The sequence below is a fragment of the Hemitrygon akajei genome, chromosome 12, assembly GCF_048418815.1.
Source record: "Hemitrygon akajei chromosome 12, sHemAka1.3, whole genome shotgun sequence".
In the NCBI taxonomy this organism is placed as follows: Eukaryota; Metazoa; Chordata; class Chondrichthyes; order Myliobatiformes; family Dasyatidae; genus Hemitrygon; species Hemitrygon akajei.
Genome location: NC_133135.1, coordinates 65,299,880 through 65,318,964, shown reverse-complemented (window position 1 = coordinate 65,318,964; position 19,085 = coordinate 65,299,880). Strand labels below are relative to the sequence as shown.

At 41.2% G+C, this 19,085-nt stretch overlaps 1 protein-coding gene across 1 annotated transcript; it reads right to left on the bottom strand.

Moving 5' to 3' along the window:
- Window positions 1–467: 467 nt before the first annotated feature.
- On the bottom strand, window positions 468–18,661 carry tor3a (torsin family 3, member A). The gene is made up of 6 exons (XM_073063310.1): window positions 18,407–18,661; window positions 14,730–14,852; window positions 12,769–13,034; window positions 11,171–11,346; window positions 4,619–4,743; window positions 468–3,550 (listed from the first exon to the last, which is right to left on the bottom strand). Exons 1-6 carry the CDS (start codon window positions 18,573–18,575, stop codon window positions 3,303–3,305), a joined length of 1,107 nt encoding a protein of 368 aa, XP_072919411.1. The 5' UTR covers window positions 18,576–18,661; the 3' UTR covers window positions 468–3,302.
- Between the last annotated feature and the right edge of the window lie 424 nt (window positions 18,662–19,085).

Sequence of the window (19,085 nt, the reverse complement as noted above, 5' to 3'; positions counted from 1 at the left end):
GATGTTGGAGTCAATTGTTAAAGATGTGGTTTCGGGGTACTTGGACGCACATGATAATGGTTTGCTTAAGGAAAAATCTTGCCTGACAAATCTGTTGGAATTCATTGAAGAAATAATAAGCAGGATAGACAAAGGAGAACTGGTGGAAGTTATGTACTTGGATTTTCAGAAGGCCTTTGACAAGGTGCCACACATGAGGTTGCTTAACAAGTTAAGAACTCATGGATAAAGCAGTTGCTGATTGGTAGGAGGCAAAGAGTGGGAACAAAACCTCTTCTGGTTAGCTTCCGGTTACTAGTGGGTTACACAGGGGTCTGTGTTAGGATCACTTCTTTTTACGTTATGTGTCAATGACTTGGATGATAGAATTGATGTTTGCGGATGATACGGAAATAGGTGGAGGGGCAAGTAGTTTTTATTTTTAAACTTTATTAATTTTAATTTTATTTTATTGAGATACAGTGTGGAATAGGCCGTTTGAGCCACGCTGCCCAAAAATCCCCCAATTTAACCCGAGCCTAATCACAGGATAATATACAATGACCAAGTAACCTTGCAACCAGTACGTCTTTGGTCAGTGGGAGGAATTTGAAACAGATGGTAGAAACCCACGCGGTCACAGGGAGAAAGTAGAAACTCCTTACTGGTAGTGTCAGAAATTGAACCCTGATTGCCTGTACTTAAAGCGATGTGCCAACCATTATGCTTCTGTTCTACCCCAGTGAGGAAGTAGAGAGGCTACACAGGGATTTAGACAGATTAGGCGAATGGTCAAGGAAGTGGCAGATGGAATACAGTGTCAAGAAATGTATTGCCGGGCACTTTGGGAGAAGAAATAAAAGTGTAGATTATTTTGTAAATGGAGAGAAAATTTGAAAATCTGAGGAGTAAAGGGACTTGGGAGTTCTCATTGCAGGACTGTTTAAAGGTTAATTTGCTCATTGAGTCAGTGGTGTAGAAGGCCAATGCCATGTCAGCATTCATTTCAAGAGGACTAGAATATAAAAGCGAGGATGTAATGTCGAGGCTTTATAAAGCACTGGTGAGGCCTCACTTGGAGCATTGTGAGCAGTTTTAGGCCCCTTACCTAAGACATGATGTGCTGACTTTGGAGAGGGTTCAAAGAAGGTTCATGAAGTGATTCTGGAATCGAAAGGCTTGTCCTATGAGGAGTGTTTGATGGCTCTTGGCCAGTACTCCCCAGAGTTCAAAAAGTATGGGGGTGACCTAATTGAAACCAATCGAATGGTGAAAGGTCTTGATAGCGTGGATGTGGAGGGGTGTTTCCTATGATGGGAGAGTCTAAAACCAGAGGACACACCATCAGAATAGAGAGATGTCCTTTTAGAATGGAGATGTGGAGGAATATTTTTAACCAGAGTGTGGTGAATCTGTAGAATTTGTTGCCACAGGTTGGTATGGAGGCCGAGCGCTTTGTAATATTTAAGGCAGAGATTGATAGATTCTTGATTAGTCAGGGCATAAAGGGATCTGGGGAAAAGAAAGAGATTGGGGCTGAGAGGGAAAATGGATCAGCAATGGTGAAATGGCAGAGCAGATTCAAATGGTCAAATGGCCTAAATCTGCTCCTATATCTTATGGTCTCATAGATATACAATGGAGACTAGTATGACTGGTTGCATCGCAGCCTAGGACGGAGATTCCAGTGCAGGATTGTAAGAGGCTGCAGAGGGTTATAGACTTCGCCATCTCAATCACAAGCACAACCCTCCCCATCATCAAGAACATCTTCAAGTGGCAGCACCTTAAGAAGGGGACACATTATTAAGTACCCTTATGAGCTGGGATATGCCTTCTTCTCATTACTAACATTTGGGGGGTGAGGGAGGTATAGGAGCCTGAAGATTCACATTCAATTATTTAGAAACAGCTTATTTCTCTCTGCCATCATATTTCTGAAAGGTCCAAAAACACTAAAACATTATTCCTTTTTTTTTGCAGTTTTTTATTTATTTTTTGGTAATTTGTTTTTCTTTTGTATCTTGCACTGTACTGCTATTCCAAAACAACAAACCACATCATATATCAGATATAATAAATATGAGTCTGAAGTTAAAAGGCATGGAATCAGTAAGAATATGTTTTAGGAGCAGGGACCAGATAGTTCAATAATCTTGAAGTTAACCTGGACTAAGCTGATGGACGTCGAGCCTGATCTTATTATACCTCTCCTTGGACAACCCGTGCTTTGGTATATTTTTCCCCAAGAGCTATTACACAGATGAGAAACAAGAACAAAGGATAGATCCAAAAAGAAAGGGGACCACTGTGAGAGATGTTCTGGACAAAAACACATGAGAGCTACACCAATATATAATGAACATTTGAGGAAACTAAACATTTATCAATTGTTACCAAAAGGTTCGGAAGGTTAAGGATCAATGCTGCAGTTGCAGTATTATCAGTATCTGATTTGTAAATTTTAGTTTAATGTACAGAAATTTCTAAATTTGACATTTAATTAAAAGACACTTGGAATTCAGTGTCATACGGAACAAATCTAGTATATTGCATTCATCACTCTTGCCAGTGTTTTATATTGCAGCCTATAAAGTATTTTATTAATATTTTATCATTTATAATCTGCTGTACCAAGCAGGACATGGCCAACAATTCCTAGGGGAAAGGTTGGTAACTCTATCAGCAGAAAGAAGTAGTGAAGGAGAAATACAAGTCGGCTAGAGGAACTCAGTGGAGTTGAGCAGCATCTATGAGTGGACTGGGCCAGGGGAAGGAACTATTGATGTTTTGGGTCAAACAAATCCTCAAGCAGCTTGTCTGTTGCTCCAGATTCTGGTTTCTGCAGTCACTTGCAAGTTCTGTGTATTTTGCCATGCCAGGTAACCTCACCTCCATTTAGAGAAGTTAGCCCAGGGCTGTAAATCGGTCTCGCAACGGGTCAATGTTAGATCTAAATGGTTGAAGAGCTGCTGGTGAAGAACAACATTAATAAAATGGAGAAGTTCCATCATTGGTACAATCCTTATCTTCATGATTTATACAAACTAGGTTTGCACATCAGTGGATCCACAACACCCAGTAACAGTCAAGTACGGATTACGACGATGGTCAAGGATGCAGGCAAGTTTCACAAGAAAGCCAGGAAACTGGGTGGCAGTTTTGCTTCTTAATTTCTTAAAGGTTACCTTTCTTCCCTGTTGCTTGGGTCAGATTTCCATCTCCCAGGTGCTAGAAGGCAACAGCTACCGTGCAACGAGAAAGTGACGTGGTCTGTAGGGGAACAACGTGTCGCAACAAGTGGTTTCCTGAACTCTTCTGCTTCAGGGCAGAAAGAGATTGACCCGCTGCGAGACCGACTTACAGCCCTGGGCTGAGAACAGGTTTTCCTCCTTTGGAAAATACAGCATTCCCTTCGCCACTTCATCCAGGATATCCATGTTGTACTTGATTCCTCTGGAATGAAGAGCATCACGTACACATAATTTAACATGCTTGTACTCCAGAGGTAAGAAGGGAATGAAGAAGTCGATGAGATTCTCAGCCACAAGGCCACTACGTGCAAAGCCACCTAAAAATGAACACAAGAAGCATGAATTCTTTATTTCTGCCATTGCATATGCCATTAGCAACTTGTTTGAATGCTACTGTTTCATTCATGGAATGAAGAATTTCAAAAACACTGTCTCATTATACCAGTTCCACCATTAACATCCATGACTGCAGTTATGATGCTGACCTTGCCTGATAGTGGGAAGATGCATACAAGTCACTTGCATGATTGTTGGCATTTATTGTCTTAAGCATAATTAAATTATGGTATTGTTGCTGATGAGTAGTTAGTGTTTGTATTTATTTCTACTCTTAAGTTGACTGTGAAAGCATCAAACAAAACCACTTTTGTTGTCTAAAATATGCCCTCGTGGCCTTTTCCATCTCTTCACCAGATTTCCATCTAAAAATCTTTCTTGTTCATTACACCTTCCATTATTCCATTTCATGGTGTTTCTTAGCTATCCCATTGTCCTCTTATTTATCCCACATCTTCCCAACACGGGATACATGCTGCCTTTAGCTAGGCCATGGAACTCAAGGGCAGGGAGGTTCTGACTTAACAAATAGAATGTTAGTTAAGTCACAGCTGGTGTTGTCTACAGTTCTGGGCCATGAAAATGTGACTACGCTGGAGAGATTTGCCAGGATGTTGCTTGAGATGAATTACATGTAGAGACTTGATAGGCTTTCAATGAAGTTGGAAAGGGAAGGGGAATCTGACTGAAGAGTACAAATTTATGAGGAGTGTAGGTAGAGCAGATGGTGAGAAACTCTTCCCCTGTGGCTGAGGCATCTACAATCAGAAGGCAAGGGTTTTGGGTGGGAGACTGAGAGAGAATTTGAATTTTTTTCTACCCAGAGGATGCACTGTCTGAAGTGAAGGTAGAGGCCGAGTCTCCCACAGCGTTTAAGTTCTTTTTTAGAGGAATTCTTGAAATACTATAGCACAGAAAGCTGCAAGGTTCATGCTAGCCAACCATTACTCGGAAAGTGCAAGTAAAATAGATTGGCGTTTGTTGATTAGCATGAATACAGTGGGCCGAAAGGACCCCATTCCTAACTGTGTGCTTCTAATGTGAATTACCTTTTGACGTTGCAACCTCTCTTCGGATCTGATATTCCAAGTCTTCCATCGTAATCTCCTCTCGATCTCGTCCTGCTCGCCAGTTTTCTAATACCACCCTGCTTATAGACCTTCCTCCGATATTACTAGAGTGGAGAAATGTTTTTAGGGAATTAGTATTGGATACAACTAAACAAAAAGTTGGTATCAGGAATTCACCTTGCTTGTACATTAATTCAGCAACAAGATACTAGCCCAGCAGAAATGTGGAATCGAATCCAAAATTTTATGAAAGTTCTTTATATTTTCATTTTATTTATAATTGGTTTGACATTAAATATTCAATAAATGGGAAAAGGCAAAAATGTTCAAGAAAGTTTTAAGCCATTTGGAACATTTAATTTGCCCATCTTTCTATCAGTTATAAATTAGCTTCAGTTTCATAATAGTATTCACTTCTGGGTTTTGCATTTGTAACCATGGTGGATAATAACTTTCAGAAAATGAATAGTAGAATAAGATCAGCACTTCCCTTCAAGTTCAACATCACAAACAGCACCCCACTAAATGTTCACAAATTCAAATATCTTGAATAATCCAGTCCTCAAAATTAGAGGACCGTAAAGATTCACAATGATAGTGCAGGAATTTCTCCACCTCTGAGGCAAATATTTCCTCCCTGAAACCTTCAATCCACTTTTTACCCTGACACCAGTATCCAAAGCCTCTGGCCAGGATTTATGGGATTTACTGTAATGCCTTTCAGATTCTCTGGTTGGTGTACGTGCCTGTGGAATGCCTGTTCAATATAGCAAGAATGATGTATCTTCACACTGCTCAGAGTCCATCCTGTGTCAATAAATGGCCAAAGGTTTCCACTTGTGTCTGACTATTACATTGATTTCAATTCTGCAGACTTGCACTTAAAAGTCAATAACCCATCACTTCAGTTTATGAATTGTAAACTTTACTGTATTCTAAACTCATGTACTTGAGCAATGTCTGGATAGAAAATTAACCTAGATCTTCTGTTCCAAAATAAAAAAAATTTTTTTCCGACAAGACAAACTCAGTTGCCTGGCAAGCTGCCTTTAGGACCCCTGTACAGTTGCACAATGTGATGTGGTAAGAGCTGAAGGTATTTTTCCTTATTCGTAAATGCTCTGGCAGACAAGTATAAAATCCAGGACTTGACAGTCTAGTCAGCAGTAGCTGATTTCTCCAAATACATTTGCTGGAGTTCTACTTTGATCCGGCAGTAGAAATAGATCCTAGGTTCTGATTCTGGTGTGCTGGGACCTCCAAGACCGTCCTCTCCCTCCAGTTCCCTACCACAGCCCCATTCTTTGCCACTGCAAAGCGGCTGGTCATTTTCCTCAAAGCTTCCTCTATATCTGTGTTCTGACCCTTTGTGCTTTTCTAAGATTCCTTCCAGGATTAATTTGACCATGTCACTGAATGTTGACAGATTGTAGAAACCCCAGGATGAAAGCAGAAAGCCATTTTCACTTTTACTAGGATTTATACAGCTTTCTCATCAAAACGATGATAGATAGCTGGCCAAAACAACATTTGCTATCAATATTCACAAGTGTGCCGTTACCTTCTGTCTGTATGCTAACACAATCATGTGTTAATGGTATTCCAATATCACTCAACAATACTACTTTGTTGCCTGACCACCTTTGCACCTTTATTAATGATAACCACAACTATTCTTGGTTCAGCTACCACATGACAAAGACTTTCCTCTTTGGTTTGTATCTGTAGCTCATGTCTCAATGGCCATTTAGAACATAAGAGCATTAGAAATAGGAGCAGGAGCAGGCCATCTAACCCATTGAGCCTGCTCTGCCTTTCAATAAGATCATGGCTCATCTGGTCATGGACTCATCTCCACCTACCTGCCTTTTCCTCATAATCCTTAATTCCACTACTATGCAAAAGTCTATCCAAACTTGTCTGAAATATATTTACTGAGGTAGCCTCCACTGCTTCTTTAGCAGTGAATTCCACAGATTCACCACACTCTGGGACAAGCAGTTCCTCCTCATCTCTACCATAAATCTACTCCCTCAAATCTTGAGGCTATGTCCCCTAGTTCTATTGTCACCTGCCAGTGGAAACAATTTCCCTGCCTCTATCTTATCTATTCCTTTCATAATTTAATATAATCCTATAAGATCTCCTCTCATTCTTCTGAATTCCAGTGAGTACAGTCCCAGGCGACTCAAACTCTCCTCAGAGTCTAACCCCCTCATCTCTGGAATCAACCTGGTGAACCTCCTCTGCACTGCTTCTAAAGTCAGTGTAGCCTTCCTCAAGTAAGGAAACCAGAACTGCACACAGTACTCCAGGTGAGGCCTCACCAGTACCCTGTGTAGTTGCAGAATAACCTCCCTACTCTTGAGTTCAATTCCTCTAGCAATGAAGGTCAACATTCCATTTGTCTTCTTGATAGCCTGCTGCACCTGCAAACCAACCTTTTGTGATTCACGCACAAGCATTTGCTTTCCAGTATGCTAAGCGCTGATCTTGGCTTTACACCTCCAATGCAATAATGCCTTCAGCCCCTACTTTGATGCCATCCTTCCTTTCTTAACTTTTCCAACCTCAGAAGCTCCCGTTTCATTAACTTAATCTCTATCTTAGCTGTTTGCCTCACACTCCTTAACCTCATCGCTTGCCTGAACTCTTCAACTCCTACATTGCTGGCCTTTGTTTTGATGACTCTCTCGACGACCTTAAGTACCGCACAAAGACTGAAGTTGTCCAACTCATTTGAACTCTGCACCTCCCTCCAAGCTCTTTGGTTAATGGCTGAACATTTGTCCTGTGTTTCTTGCCTGTATTCCTAAACCTGCCTATCTCGTCACTAGGGAATTTAACCCTTTGGCTGCATTTTCATACACTCATTCTCTTGCAGCTGCATGTTGGTTTTCTTCCTTTCCCACTACGCTCTGATGGGTTGCGTGCAACAGTTTGCACGGTTTGGATATTCAGTCAAATTCCTCACTCTTTAATTTCCCTACAGGAGTCATTGAATTCCTCCCTGCTGCCTCAGCTGAGATCTTCTTTAGTTAGTCGGGAGGAGTTTACGTTATAGTCAGGCAAGACAACGCAAAATCTAATAGATGTGCAACTACTTCAGGACACGACATTCTACTGGATGTCTCTAGAGAGAATGGGTCATAACTCAGGTTATCTGGGCAACACACACTATCAGTTACAATGACATTGATCGGTGTAGTTCCACATCTACAGATTTTTAAATAACGTTGTGACATTGAAACTTTACTATTTGATCTTTGTGCAACATTTACCAATCATGAGTTTGATTTGAGTTGGCAGTTACCACCTGTCAAGGCTGATAGCTATTCAGAGATACTGATTTGTGCAATTTTGAGGTCATTTGCTTTGATTCTGTTTACTGTAAAAAGTATGAAACGAGGAATTGTCTAAATAATACTGTAGCTGAAAGCCTTTTCCCTAAATCCAACAGAACATGGAATACAGTCATTCAGTTACAGTATAGCACGTTAAACATGTAGACACTCAGAGCCACAGAGCTACAGTACGTTCATCTGCTTAAAAGTTACCTGGAATTACCTTGCAACCAGCTCAGGTTATATTAACCTTTACACATAACACACCTGTGACCATTCCCCTCAAAAATAAGCAAACCACTTTGGATACTTTTTTGGGGGATGATCTCCCAGGGGACGCCATGGCAACTGGGTTACAGGCATTGAGCATGGGTCCGTGGTGCAGAAGGGAAAGAGAGAGAAGAAGAGAGAGGTAGTGATAGGAGACTTAACAGTGAGGGGAACAGACAGGAGATTCTGTGGACATGAACAGGACACCTGGATAGTATGTTGCCTCCCAGGTGCCAGGGTCAGGGATGTCTCAGATCACATCCAAAACATTTTGGAGAGGGAGGGAGAGCATCCAAATGTCTTCGTACATGTTGGTACCAATGACATAGGAAGGAAAAGCAAAGAGGTCCTGAAAAGAGAATTTAGAAAGCTAGGTAGAAAGCTAAGAAGCAGGACCTCCAGGGTGGTAATTTCTGGATTGCTGCCTGTGCCACATACCAGTGAGGGTAAAAACAGGATGATATGGCAGATAAATGCGTTGCTGAGAAACTGGTGCAGGGGTCTGGGCTTCAGGTTCTTGGATCATTGGGATCTCTTCTGGGGGAGATATGACCTGTTCGAAAGTGACGACTTGCACCTGAGCCTGAGGGGGATGAATATTCTCATGGGCAGGTTTGTTAGAGCTGTTGGGGAGCATTTAAACTAGTTTGTCAGGGGGTGGGAACCGGAGTGAGGGGACTCAGAGTAGGATGGATGGTAAAAAAGTAAAGAAAGCATGCAGTCAGACTGTCAGGAAGGGCAGGCAGGTGATGGGACATAGTTGCAGCCAACAGGGTGAGTATCAGTACATTAGGGATGCAGAATCAAAAAAGGCAGCAAATACAACTCAAGGTGTTGTATCTCAGTATGTGTAGTATAAGAAATAAGGTGGATGATCTTGTTGCACTATTACAAATTGCCAGGTATGATGTTGTGGCCATCACTGAATCGTGGCTGAAGGATGGTTGTAGTTGGGAGCTGAATGTCCAAGGTTACACGTTATATCAGAAGGATAGGAAGGTAGGCAGAGGGGGAGGCATGGTAAAGAATGGCATCAAATCAGTAGAAAGATGTGACATTGGATCAGAAGATACTGAATCCTTGTGGGTTGAGTTAAGAAACTGCAAGGGTAAGAGGACCCTGGTGGCAGTTATATACAGGCCTCCCAGCAGTGGCTGGGATGTGGCCCACAGATTACAACAGGAAGTAGAAAAGACGACTCAAAAGGGCAATGTTATGGTAGTCATGGGAGATTTTAACATGCAGATCAATTGGGAAAATTAGGTTGGTAATGGATCTCTAGAGTGAGTTTGTTGAATGCCTAAGAGATAGTGCTTTAGAGCAGTTTGTTGTTGAGCCTACTAGGGACCAGCTATCCTGGATTGGGTGTTATGTAAAGAACTGGAGGCGATTAGGGAGCTTAAGGTAAAAGAACCCTTAGGAACTAATGATCACAATATGATTGGGTTCAATTTGAAATTCAATAGGGAGAAAGTAAAGGGACCACTTATTTTTAGGCTGTGTATAAATGATTTAGATGATGAAATAAATGGCATTGTTGCCAAGTTTGCAAATGATATGAAGATTGGTGGAGGGGCAGGTAGTGTTGAGGAAACAGGTAGGATGCAGAAGGGCTTAGATAGATTAGGAGAATGGGCAAGAAAGTGGTAAATAATATACAATGTTGGAAAGTGCATGGTCATGCACTTTGGTAGTAGAAATAATAATAGTATGGACTATTTTCTAAACGGGGAGAGAATCCAAAAATCTGAGATGCAAAGGGACTTGGGGGTCCTTGTGCAGAACACTCTGAAGGTTAACCTGCAGGTTGAGTCAGTGGTGAGGAAGGCAAATACAATATTAGCATTTATTTCAAGAGGTCTAGAGTATAAAAGCAGGGATGTAATGCTGAGGCTTTATAAGGCAATGGTGAGACCTCACCTTGAGTATAGTGAACAGTTTTGGGCTCCTCATCTTAGAAGAGATGAGCTGGCATTGGAAATGGTCCAGAGGAGGTTCACAAGGATGATTCCAGGAATGAAAGGGTTATCATACGCAGAACGTTTGATGGCTCTGGGTCTGTACTCACTGGAATTTAGAAGGATGAGGGGGGATCTCACAAAAACATTTTGAATGTTGAAAGGCCTAGGCAGAGTAGATGTGGAAAGGACATTTCCCATGGTGGGAGAGTCTAAGACAAGAGGGCACAGCTCAGGATAGAGGGGCGTCCACTCAAAACAAAGAAGCGGAGAAATTTCTTTAGCCAGAGGGTAGTGAATTTGTAGAAATTTGTTGCCATATGCAGTTGTGGAGGCCAGGCCATTGGATGTATTTAAGTCAGAGATTAATAGGTTCTTGATTGGACATGGCTTCAAAAGTTACAGGGAGAAGGCTGGGAAATGGGGTTGAGGAGGAGAAAACAAAGGATCAGCCATTATTAAATGGTGGAACAGAGTTGATGGGCCAAATGGCCTAATTCTGCTCCATGTCTTATGGTCTAACTGTAACTGTAGAGTATATTAATCTTAACATGGAGAGGCTGAAGTCAGCCAGGAATAACAGACTAAATGCATATGCTAGAGAAAAAATCTAAACTTTAAATATATTAAAAATAATATTTATCAGAACTAAGATTATTGTCACTTCGCTCACATGCAGATAGCTCATGCTGATATCCCACTGGAAGCATATCCGTAAAGCTACCAAATACACTTGAAGAAAGCAGATCAACATGCCACCAGTAGATCTAGAATCTGTAAAGGTCTCCCTTAGACCTGGTTAGCACAGCAGAGCAGTTCTGATTTTGACAGTTACATTTTTGGTGCCAATTGAACTTGCAGTTGTCTTCAAAATTGTTTTGTAAGGCTTAAGCTCCAATAGCAGGGTCCAATAGTCCTGCGTCCTGCCTTTTTAAAGTTCCATGACTATTTGAAATTACCTTAAGAAAATAAACATAGACTTTCTGAAGTCCACTCCATTCACGTGGTCATGGTGGTCAAGGTAAGGCTTGATGACATCAATAAGGCCTTGGTGCAGATTTTCTGCCTCATCAAAAATGAACAATGATTGTTGGCATTTTTGTACAGCTGTCAGAATGAACTGCTGGAGCTCAGCCTGAAAGAAAAGACAAATAACTGAAAATTCCCACCTTTTATCAATGAGTCTTCCTTCTTTGGAATGTTGCTTACAACATGCACCCTCATGCAGGGTGGAATAATCAGAGTAACTCATCTGAACTCCTGTGAGCCTGTCGGTGTTCAGATTAGGAAATGGGAAAGCTTTTGTCTTTTCCAGTTCTATGAAACTAACGGAGATGGGAGTAGACTCTCACATGGTGGATTGGATAGTGGACTACTTGACAGATAGACCTCAGTATGTGCGGTTGGGAGACTGTAGGTCTGACACGGTGGTCAGCAGCACAGGAGCGCCGCAGGGAACCGTACTCTCTCCGGTCCTGTTCACCCTGTACACATCAGACTTCCAATACAACTCGGAGTCCTGCCATGTGCAGAAGTTCGCTGATGACACGGCCATAGTGGGGTGTGTCAGGAATGGACAGGAGGAGGAGTATAGGAAACTGATACAGGACTTTGTGATATGGTGCAACTCAAACTACCTGCGTCTCAATATCACCAAGACCAAGGAGATGGTGGTGGACTTTAGGAGATCTAGGCCTCATATGGAGCCAGTGATCATTAATGGAGAATGTGTGGAGCAGGTTAAGACCTACAAGTATCTGGGAGTTTAGTTAGACGAGAAGCTAGACTGGACTGCCAACACAGATGCCTTGTGCAGGAAGGCACAGAGTCGACTGTACTTCCTAAGAAGGTTGGCGTCATTCAATGTCTGTAGTGAGATGCTGAAGATGTTCTATAGGTCAGTTGTGGAGAGCGCTCTCTTCTTTGTGGTGGCGTGTTGGGGAGGAAGCATTAAGAAGAGGGACGCCTCACGTCTTAATAAGCTGGTAAGGAAGGCGGGCTCTGTCGTGGGCAAAGTACTGGAGAGTTTAACATCGGTAGCTGAGCGAAGGGCGCTGAGTAGGCTACGGTCAATTATGGATAACTCTGAACATCCTCTACATAGCACCATCCAGAGACAGAGAAGCAGTTTCAGCGACAGGTTACTATCGATGCAATGCTCCTCAGACAGGATGAAGAGGTCAATACTCCCCAATGCCATTAGGCTTTACAATTCAACCGCCAGGACTTAAGAACTTTTTAAAAGCTATTATTAATGCTTTTTGAGATAGTGATTTAGATGCATATCATATTTTTTACTGAGTTAAGTATTGTATGTAATTAGTTTTGCTACAACAAGTGTATGGGACATTGGAAAAAAAGTTGAATTTCCCCATGGGGATGAATAAAGTATCTATCTATCTATCTATCTATCTACCAAAGAGAAAATCCTACCCACGATACCGAAGACAAGAAAGAGCCCGTATCTTTGAGGTTTGGGTGAGATTAAGCAGATAAGCTGCCATACAATGTGTTAGAGGGAGACAGAGAGCCAATCAGCCCTTTCTGAACTGCTTACCTTGTAAAAATCAACCAGGCTGGCGTGTAGAAAGTGGAAGTGAGCAATATAGAAATGCACACATTCGCTTCTTAGTCCATCTCGGTACAGGTTGTCTGCTATCATTTTTGCCACAAAGTTCTTGCCGGTGCCAGACCACCCATGGAAGGAAAGTGCCAGTGCTTTCTCGGGATTTTTGTTTACTCTGAAACCTTTCACTGCTTTCATCACAACCTCCTTGGCCAGATGCTGTCCATGTAATTTTATGTTCAGGTCGTGGCTAAGGCCTAGTGAGAAAACACAAAATCGGACCTTGAGATACCTTTCCACTTCTACTTCAGAGGTGAATCCATTCCTAAGGTGTCTATCTAAATGATGTATTTCTCAAAGCATCATTATTCTGGTAATAGTGAGGTATTTATTTACCACATGAACTCAAAACCTGTAACAAACAAGAAATAGTTTGAAATTCCAGGGTAGATGTACCCCTTAAGAACTTCCAGCTACTTTTTTGCAGGAGCAAAGGAATAAGCCAGCACAGAAACTTCAACTTGGTCAACCCTGTCATCAGAGGGTTGAGCAGAGGTGGCTGAAGTTTCTGGGAATAGTTCACAAGGCGCAGGATAGGTGTGTCCCACAGAAGAAGTACTGTAGTTCTCAAGTGGCAGGGGTAGGCAACCGTGCCTGAGAAGGGAAGTTGAGAACTGCATAAAAGCCAAGGAAAGGACATATATAAGTTAGCAAAAGTGAGTTGGAAGTTGGATAATTGGGAAGTTTTTAAAATGCAACAAAAGGCAACTAAAAAACTATAAGAGAAAAGATGAAATATGAGGGCAAATTAGCCAATAATATAAAACAGATAACTAAACAGTTATATATAAAGAGTAAAAGGGAGGTGACATTTGATATTGGACCACTGGAAAATGATCCTGATGAGGGGACAATGGGGGACAAAGAAGAGTCCCAGACGGTTAATTTACAGGTCGAGTCTGTGATAAAGAAAGTTGGCATTTATTTTCAAGGGAGATAGAATATAAAAGCAAGGAGATAATGCTAAGGCTTTGTAAGACACTGGTCAGGCCACATTTGGAGTATTGTCAACAGTCTTGGGCCCCCTATCTCAGAAAGGATCTGCTGTCATTGGAGAGAGTCCAGAGGAGGCTCATGAGGATGATTCCAGGACTGAAGAGGTTAACATATGAGGAGTGTTTGGCAGCTTTGGGCCTGTACTCACTGGAATTTAGAAGAATGTGTGGGGATCTCATTGAAACAGATTGAATATTGAAAGGACCAGAGAGGGCGGATGTAGAGAGGATGTTTCCTGTGGTGGGGGTATCTGGGAGTAGAGGGCACAGCCTCAAAATTGAGGGGCGACCTTTTAGAACAGAGGTAAGGAGGAATTTTTTAGCTAGAGAGTCGTGAATCTGTGGAACGCTCAGCCAGACTGCAGTGGAGGCCAAGTCCATGGATATATTTAAGGCGGAAGTCGATCGTTTCCTGATCAGTCAGGGCCTCAAAGGATATGGTGAGAGGGCAGGTGTATGGGGTTGAGAGGGATCAGGGATCACCCATGATGAAATGGCAGAGCAGATTCGATGGGTTGAATGGAGTAATTCTCCTCCAACGTCTTATGAGGCATTTTATAAATGACAACTCAGATCAGTGAATTGGTTGGACCATTTGAGATGTATTCTGGATATGCTGGCAACATGAGTGGAAGCAGTGTGGATTTCCAGTTCAACCCAACTGACCTTAGCTCATGCTGTCTGTCTGTAAGACCACTCAGGCTCTCTGTGCAGGTTGTCAACAGGAAACTGTCCCTGTCCCTGACATCACCTCAAAGAAAGGAACAAGCACCACATCATATGAACAAAACAGAATCAAAGCCCATACAACTTACAATTAATAGGGTATTTACTGCTCAGGTTTACTGTGTCGCTCCCTCTATTCATATAAGACTATAAATTAATTCATTTACAAACCTGTAATGTTGTTGATTAGCCGACAGTCTCCTGACTCACAGCATTCGTGTACGTTGCAGTACCAATTCATTATTTCCTGGTAACTATCCTGGATTAAGAAGGACCAGGCCTCCAAAGTGTTTGCTAAAATAGAAGAGAATGTTTTGTAACACGAGTGAATCTGCAGATGCTGGAAATAAGTAAAAACACAAAATTTTATTGACTTAATAATGAGGTATCTTTGACCACCCTTTAAGCCTTTTTTTATTTAATAAAGCTAATACACACACTAAAATAGCGGCCGGTATTTTTTGTGTATCGGTATATCGGCTTTGTTTAATGGTGCAGATTAATTCACTGGTATGAAGTTTTGGAGCATGCATAATCGGATCCTCCTCGGTAAGGCTAATCTTGGCATTAAGCAGGCTGAAGTTGTTAGGAGACCTCCTCGTTAATGGTTGGTGCTTTGCCAGCCTTTCATGGATTCCATATACTAGTTTGTTGTGGGGCAGGAGAAAATTCTGTAACCTGGAGCAGGGTTTGGAGCTGTAGCACATAAGGCTTCCCCAGTTTCCTAGATACATAATTGGAAAGTCTCCAGGTTGTGTTGCTTGAGGGACTGCAGCCTGTTTGCATGAGTACGTTGATGACCTTCCACAGTGTTACCAGCGCATTGCGATGTGAACTTGCACGTGAAGGTTGATGCAAGTGCGTAGAAGTTTGATATAATAGCAATAACTGAAACCGTGATGACCTCAAAGGATCGTGATGAATACAGTATTAAAGGATATACTTTACTTAGGAAAGATAGACAAGATCATAAAGGTGGAGGAGTAGCCATATACATAAGAGAGAATTTAAACATGAAGCTGCTTATGACAGGAGATGAATCGAGACTTAGTGGGCAAGAATTGAAAGCTATAAGGACAAAGGAATAACACCCTGATGTTATAGACCCCCTGATGGTGATTTTAATAAACAATTCTATCAGTGAAACAAATTCCAAGGGTGATGTTATAGTTATAGCTGACTTTAATTACCCAAATATTGAGTGGGAGATCCCAGTGACTAATGGATTACAGGAAGTGAATTCATTGAGTTATAGAATGATTGCTTTCTGACCCAGTATGTTAATGCACCAACAAGAGGGGAGGCCTGTCTAGATTTGATATTCTGTAACAAGCAGCATAGAATTTTGAGTATGGAAGGTGCTGAGCCTTCAGGAATAAGTGACATAACATTGTTAGTCTCAAAGATTTTTTTTTGCGAGAGTAGATCAGTAAAAACCAAAGCCATTAAATTGAATTTCAGAAAGGTAATGTTTGTGCAGATCCGACAAAGACTTCAGAAGGTAAACTGGAAGGAACTGCTTGATGTTGAGTCAGTTGAGGAACAATGCGGTCGATTTAAAGAGGTAATACACACAGGGTAGGAAATGTTCATACCCAAGGTCGGGAGAAGCAATAAAAACCATAGATCAACTACATGAATGAACAAATTATATACATAAAAGATTATTGAAGAAAAGACAGCCATATAAGAAATACAGGAAAAATAAAGTTTTAGGGGGGGCAGGCTGATAACATTCAGGCAGTAGAATCAATACAGTGAGCTCTAAGCAAAATTCAGAAGTGGTCAAATAAATGGCAGGTGAAATTTAATGTCAGTAAATGTAAAATATTACATATAGGAAATAGATATATTAGATATAAATAAACAATGGGGGTGTCTTAATTTAGAAAGTACACTGTATATGAAGAATATAGGTGTCCTGGTAGACACATCACAATCAACATCTAGACAATGCACAGAAGCGATTAGGAAGGCTGATAGAATGTTGGGCTATATAACGCACTCAGTGGAGTTCAAGTCAAGAGATGTTCTCCTTGAGCAGTATAATGCACTTCTGAGGCCACATTTTGAATGATGTGTGCAATTTTGGTCTCCATATTGTGTGGGGGATGTGAGGCACTGAAGACAGCCCAGAGAAGGGCAACTAGACTCATTCCAGGTCTGCAGGTATGAGCTATGAAGAAAGATTGAAAGAATTAAATCTTTTTAGCCTAAGTAGATGTAGAATGAGAGGAGACATGATAGAAGCATTCAAAATCATTAAGGGTGTAAATAACGTGGTTGGCAGCTGCTACTTCAATTAATCCATCATCAAGCACACAGAGTCATAGGTAGAGACTGGTTATGGGAAGATTTCAGACTAACATCAGGAAATACTTCCTTACACAGCGAGTTGTGGACACATGGAACAAACTACCTAGTACTGTAATTGAAAGTAGTACCTTGGAGACTTTCCAATCTAAATTCAATAGTTATTTCAACACACTATGTAAAGAGGAACTTGGCAAGTTTTCCTGGGACGAATGGCACGTTCTTGTTAAAAACTTTCTAATGTTCGAATGTTGGCTTTGTGTATGGTTACCAACATCAAACTGTAATTAAATGGTAAAAAGAAAACTAGAGATACTTAGTTTTAAATAAAAAACTGAACATTATTGCAGGAAAGTATCAGGTCAGGCAGCATCTGTGTTGAAACAGTTAATGCTTCATGTCAATGAGCCTTCACCAATGCTGGTGTCCTCTCTCTCTCTTGCTCTCTAACTCACCACTTATAGAGTACACATTCCAAATTGCTCTAAATTGTTGCTAGTTTTACCTACCACTGTCTTTAGTCAAAGGGAGATTTAAAAATGCAAAAAAAGAGTCTGTTTTGTGGGTCAATTTAAAGTGGATGCTGATAGGTTCTTGATTAGTTAGGGCATCAAAAGTTATGGGGAGAAGGCAGGAGAATGGGGTTGAGAGCGAAAATAAATCAGCCATGATGAAATGGAGGACAATGTATGAAACAGATGCCCTAATTCTGCTCCATGCCTTAAGTTCTTATGGTTATCCATGACTCAGAATAGTTACTTTCTTCAAGCAGTAAGATTGATCAACACCACCCTCCCACCACCATGATTACTCTATTATTTCTTGTCAGTCTCACCTCATGTACAGACACTCCTGTGCCTTGTGGCACTTTATGGACATACAATCTATGTATATAAGCTAAATATATATTTATTGTTTTTTTTAATTACGGCTTTCTTTTCTCTTATTGTGGTTTTTTTGTGCTGCATTGGATCTGGAGTAACAATTATTTTGTTCTCCTTTACACTTTTGTACTGGAAATGACATTAAGCAATCCTGAATCTTGAATGTATTATGGGCTTTGTAGAACAGGCCAGCATATGTTTTGTGGGGAATGACTCTGTTTCAATAGAGTACCTCACATCACAAACTAACCATCTATGGGTACACATCAACTGGACGAGAGTCTAAAGCTCAGTCCGGAAGGGAATGGGTGCACTTAATGAATCCCTATAACAACTGTTATGCATATTTTAATGTATACAACAAACTTATTACAAGGTGTACAAATTGGCTGAAATTTACATTTTCATATAAAATATGAACCAACTAGTGGTTTCACTGTCTTAGAATCCTTTGACATGACATATTTTTCTTAATTTTTGCAGTTATTTCCCAGAGTTTAAAGTAATCCCTTGCAATGGAATAATTTAATAAAATCTTTAATTTACTCCTTGATACACAGTACTTTACCAAACAAACTACCCCGATCTTAACAAATAAGTTTGGAACTCATTTCCATTGTTTCCCATGTGCATCTAACGTATTTCACTCACCGTCCTTCTTTGAAATGTCTGTCAACTGTTTGGTCTCACAGTCTGATTTCCAGATCTGTCCAGGATTAAAGTTAAAGATCTCCGAAAACGTTCCCAATTGTTGCTGGATCATGTTTCCATTCACCCTTTGCAACCACCAACAGAACAATGGCAGCCATTGGATATTCATTAGGGAAGTGGTAGGAGCTGTACAGTGGTGATTGGGAGGGGGATTAGGGATGAGAAAGGAGCAGCAGAAAACGTTCACTGCCTAAACTTTTCATTCCTGGTTAATATTTACCTTTACTTCACTTTAATCACGTGGACTGCCTCAATTGGGTTGGTGACCTTAACAAGCCAGGCTATTTTCCAACTATTGCTGAAATAAACTACTATGCTTACTATAAAGGAGGGAGAGGTTGGTGTGAGTTTTAGGCAGAGTATTCTCATTAATGAGATTACTGCACGGAATGGGATATATACACTGGATGGAATACATTCCAGACAATAGACAATAGGTGCAGGAGTAGGCCATTTGGCCCTTCGAGCCAGCACCGCCATTCAATGTGATCATGGCTGATCGTCAACAATCAGTACCCCGTTCCTGCCCTCTCCCCACTGTCTTTAAGAGCTCTATCTAACTCTTTCTTGAAAGCATCCAGAGAATTGGCCTCCACTGCCTTCTGGGGCAGAGCATTCC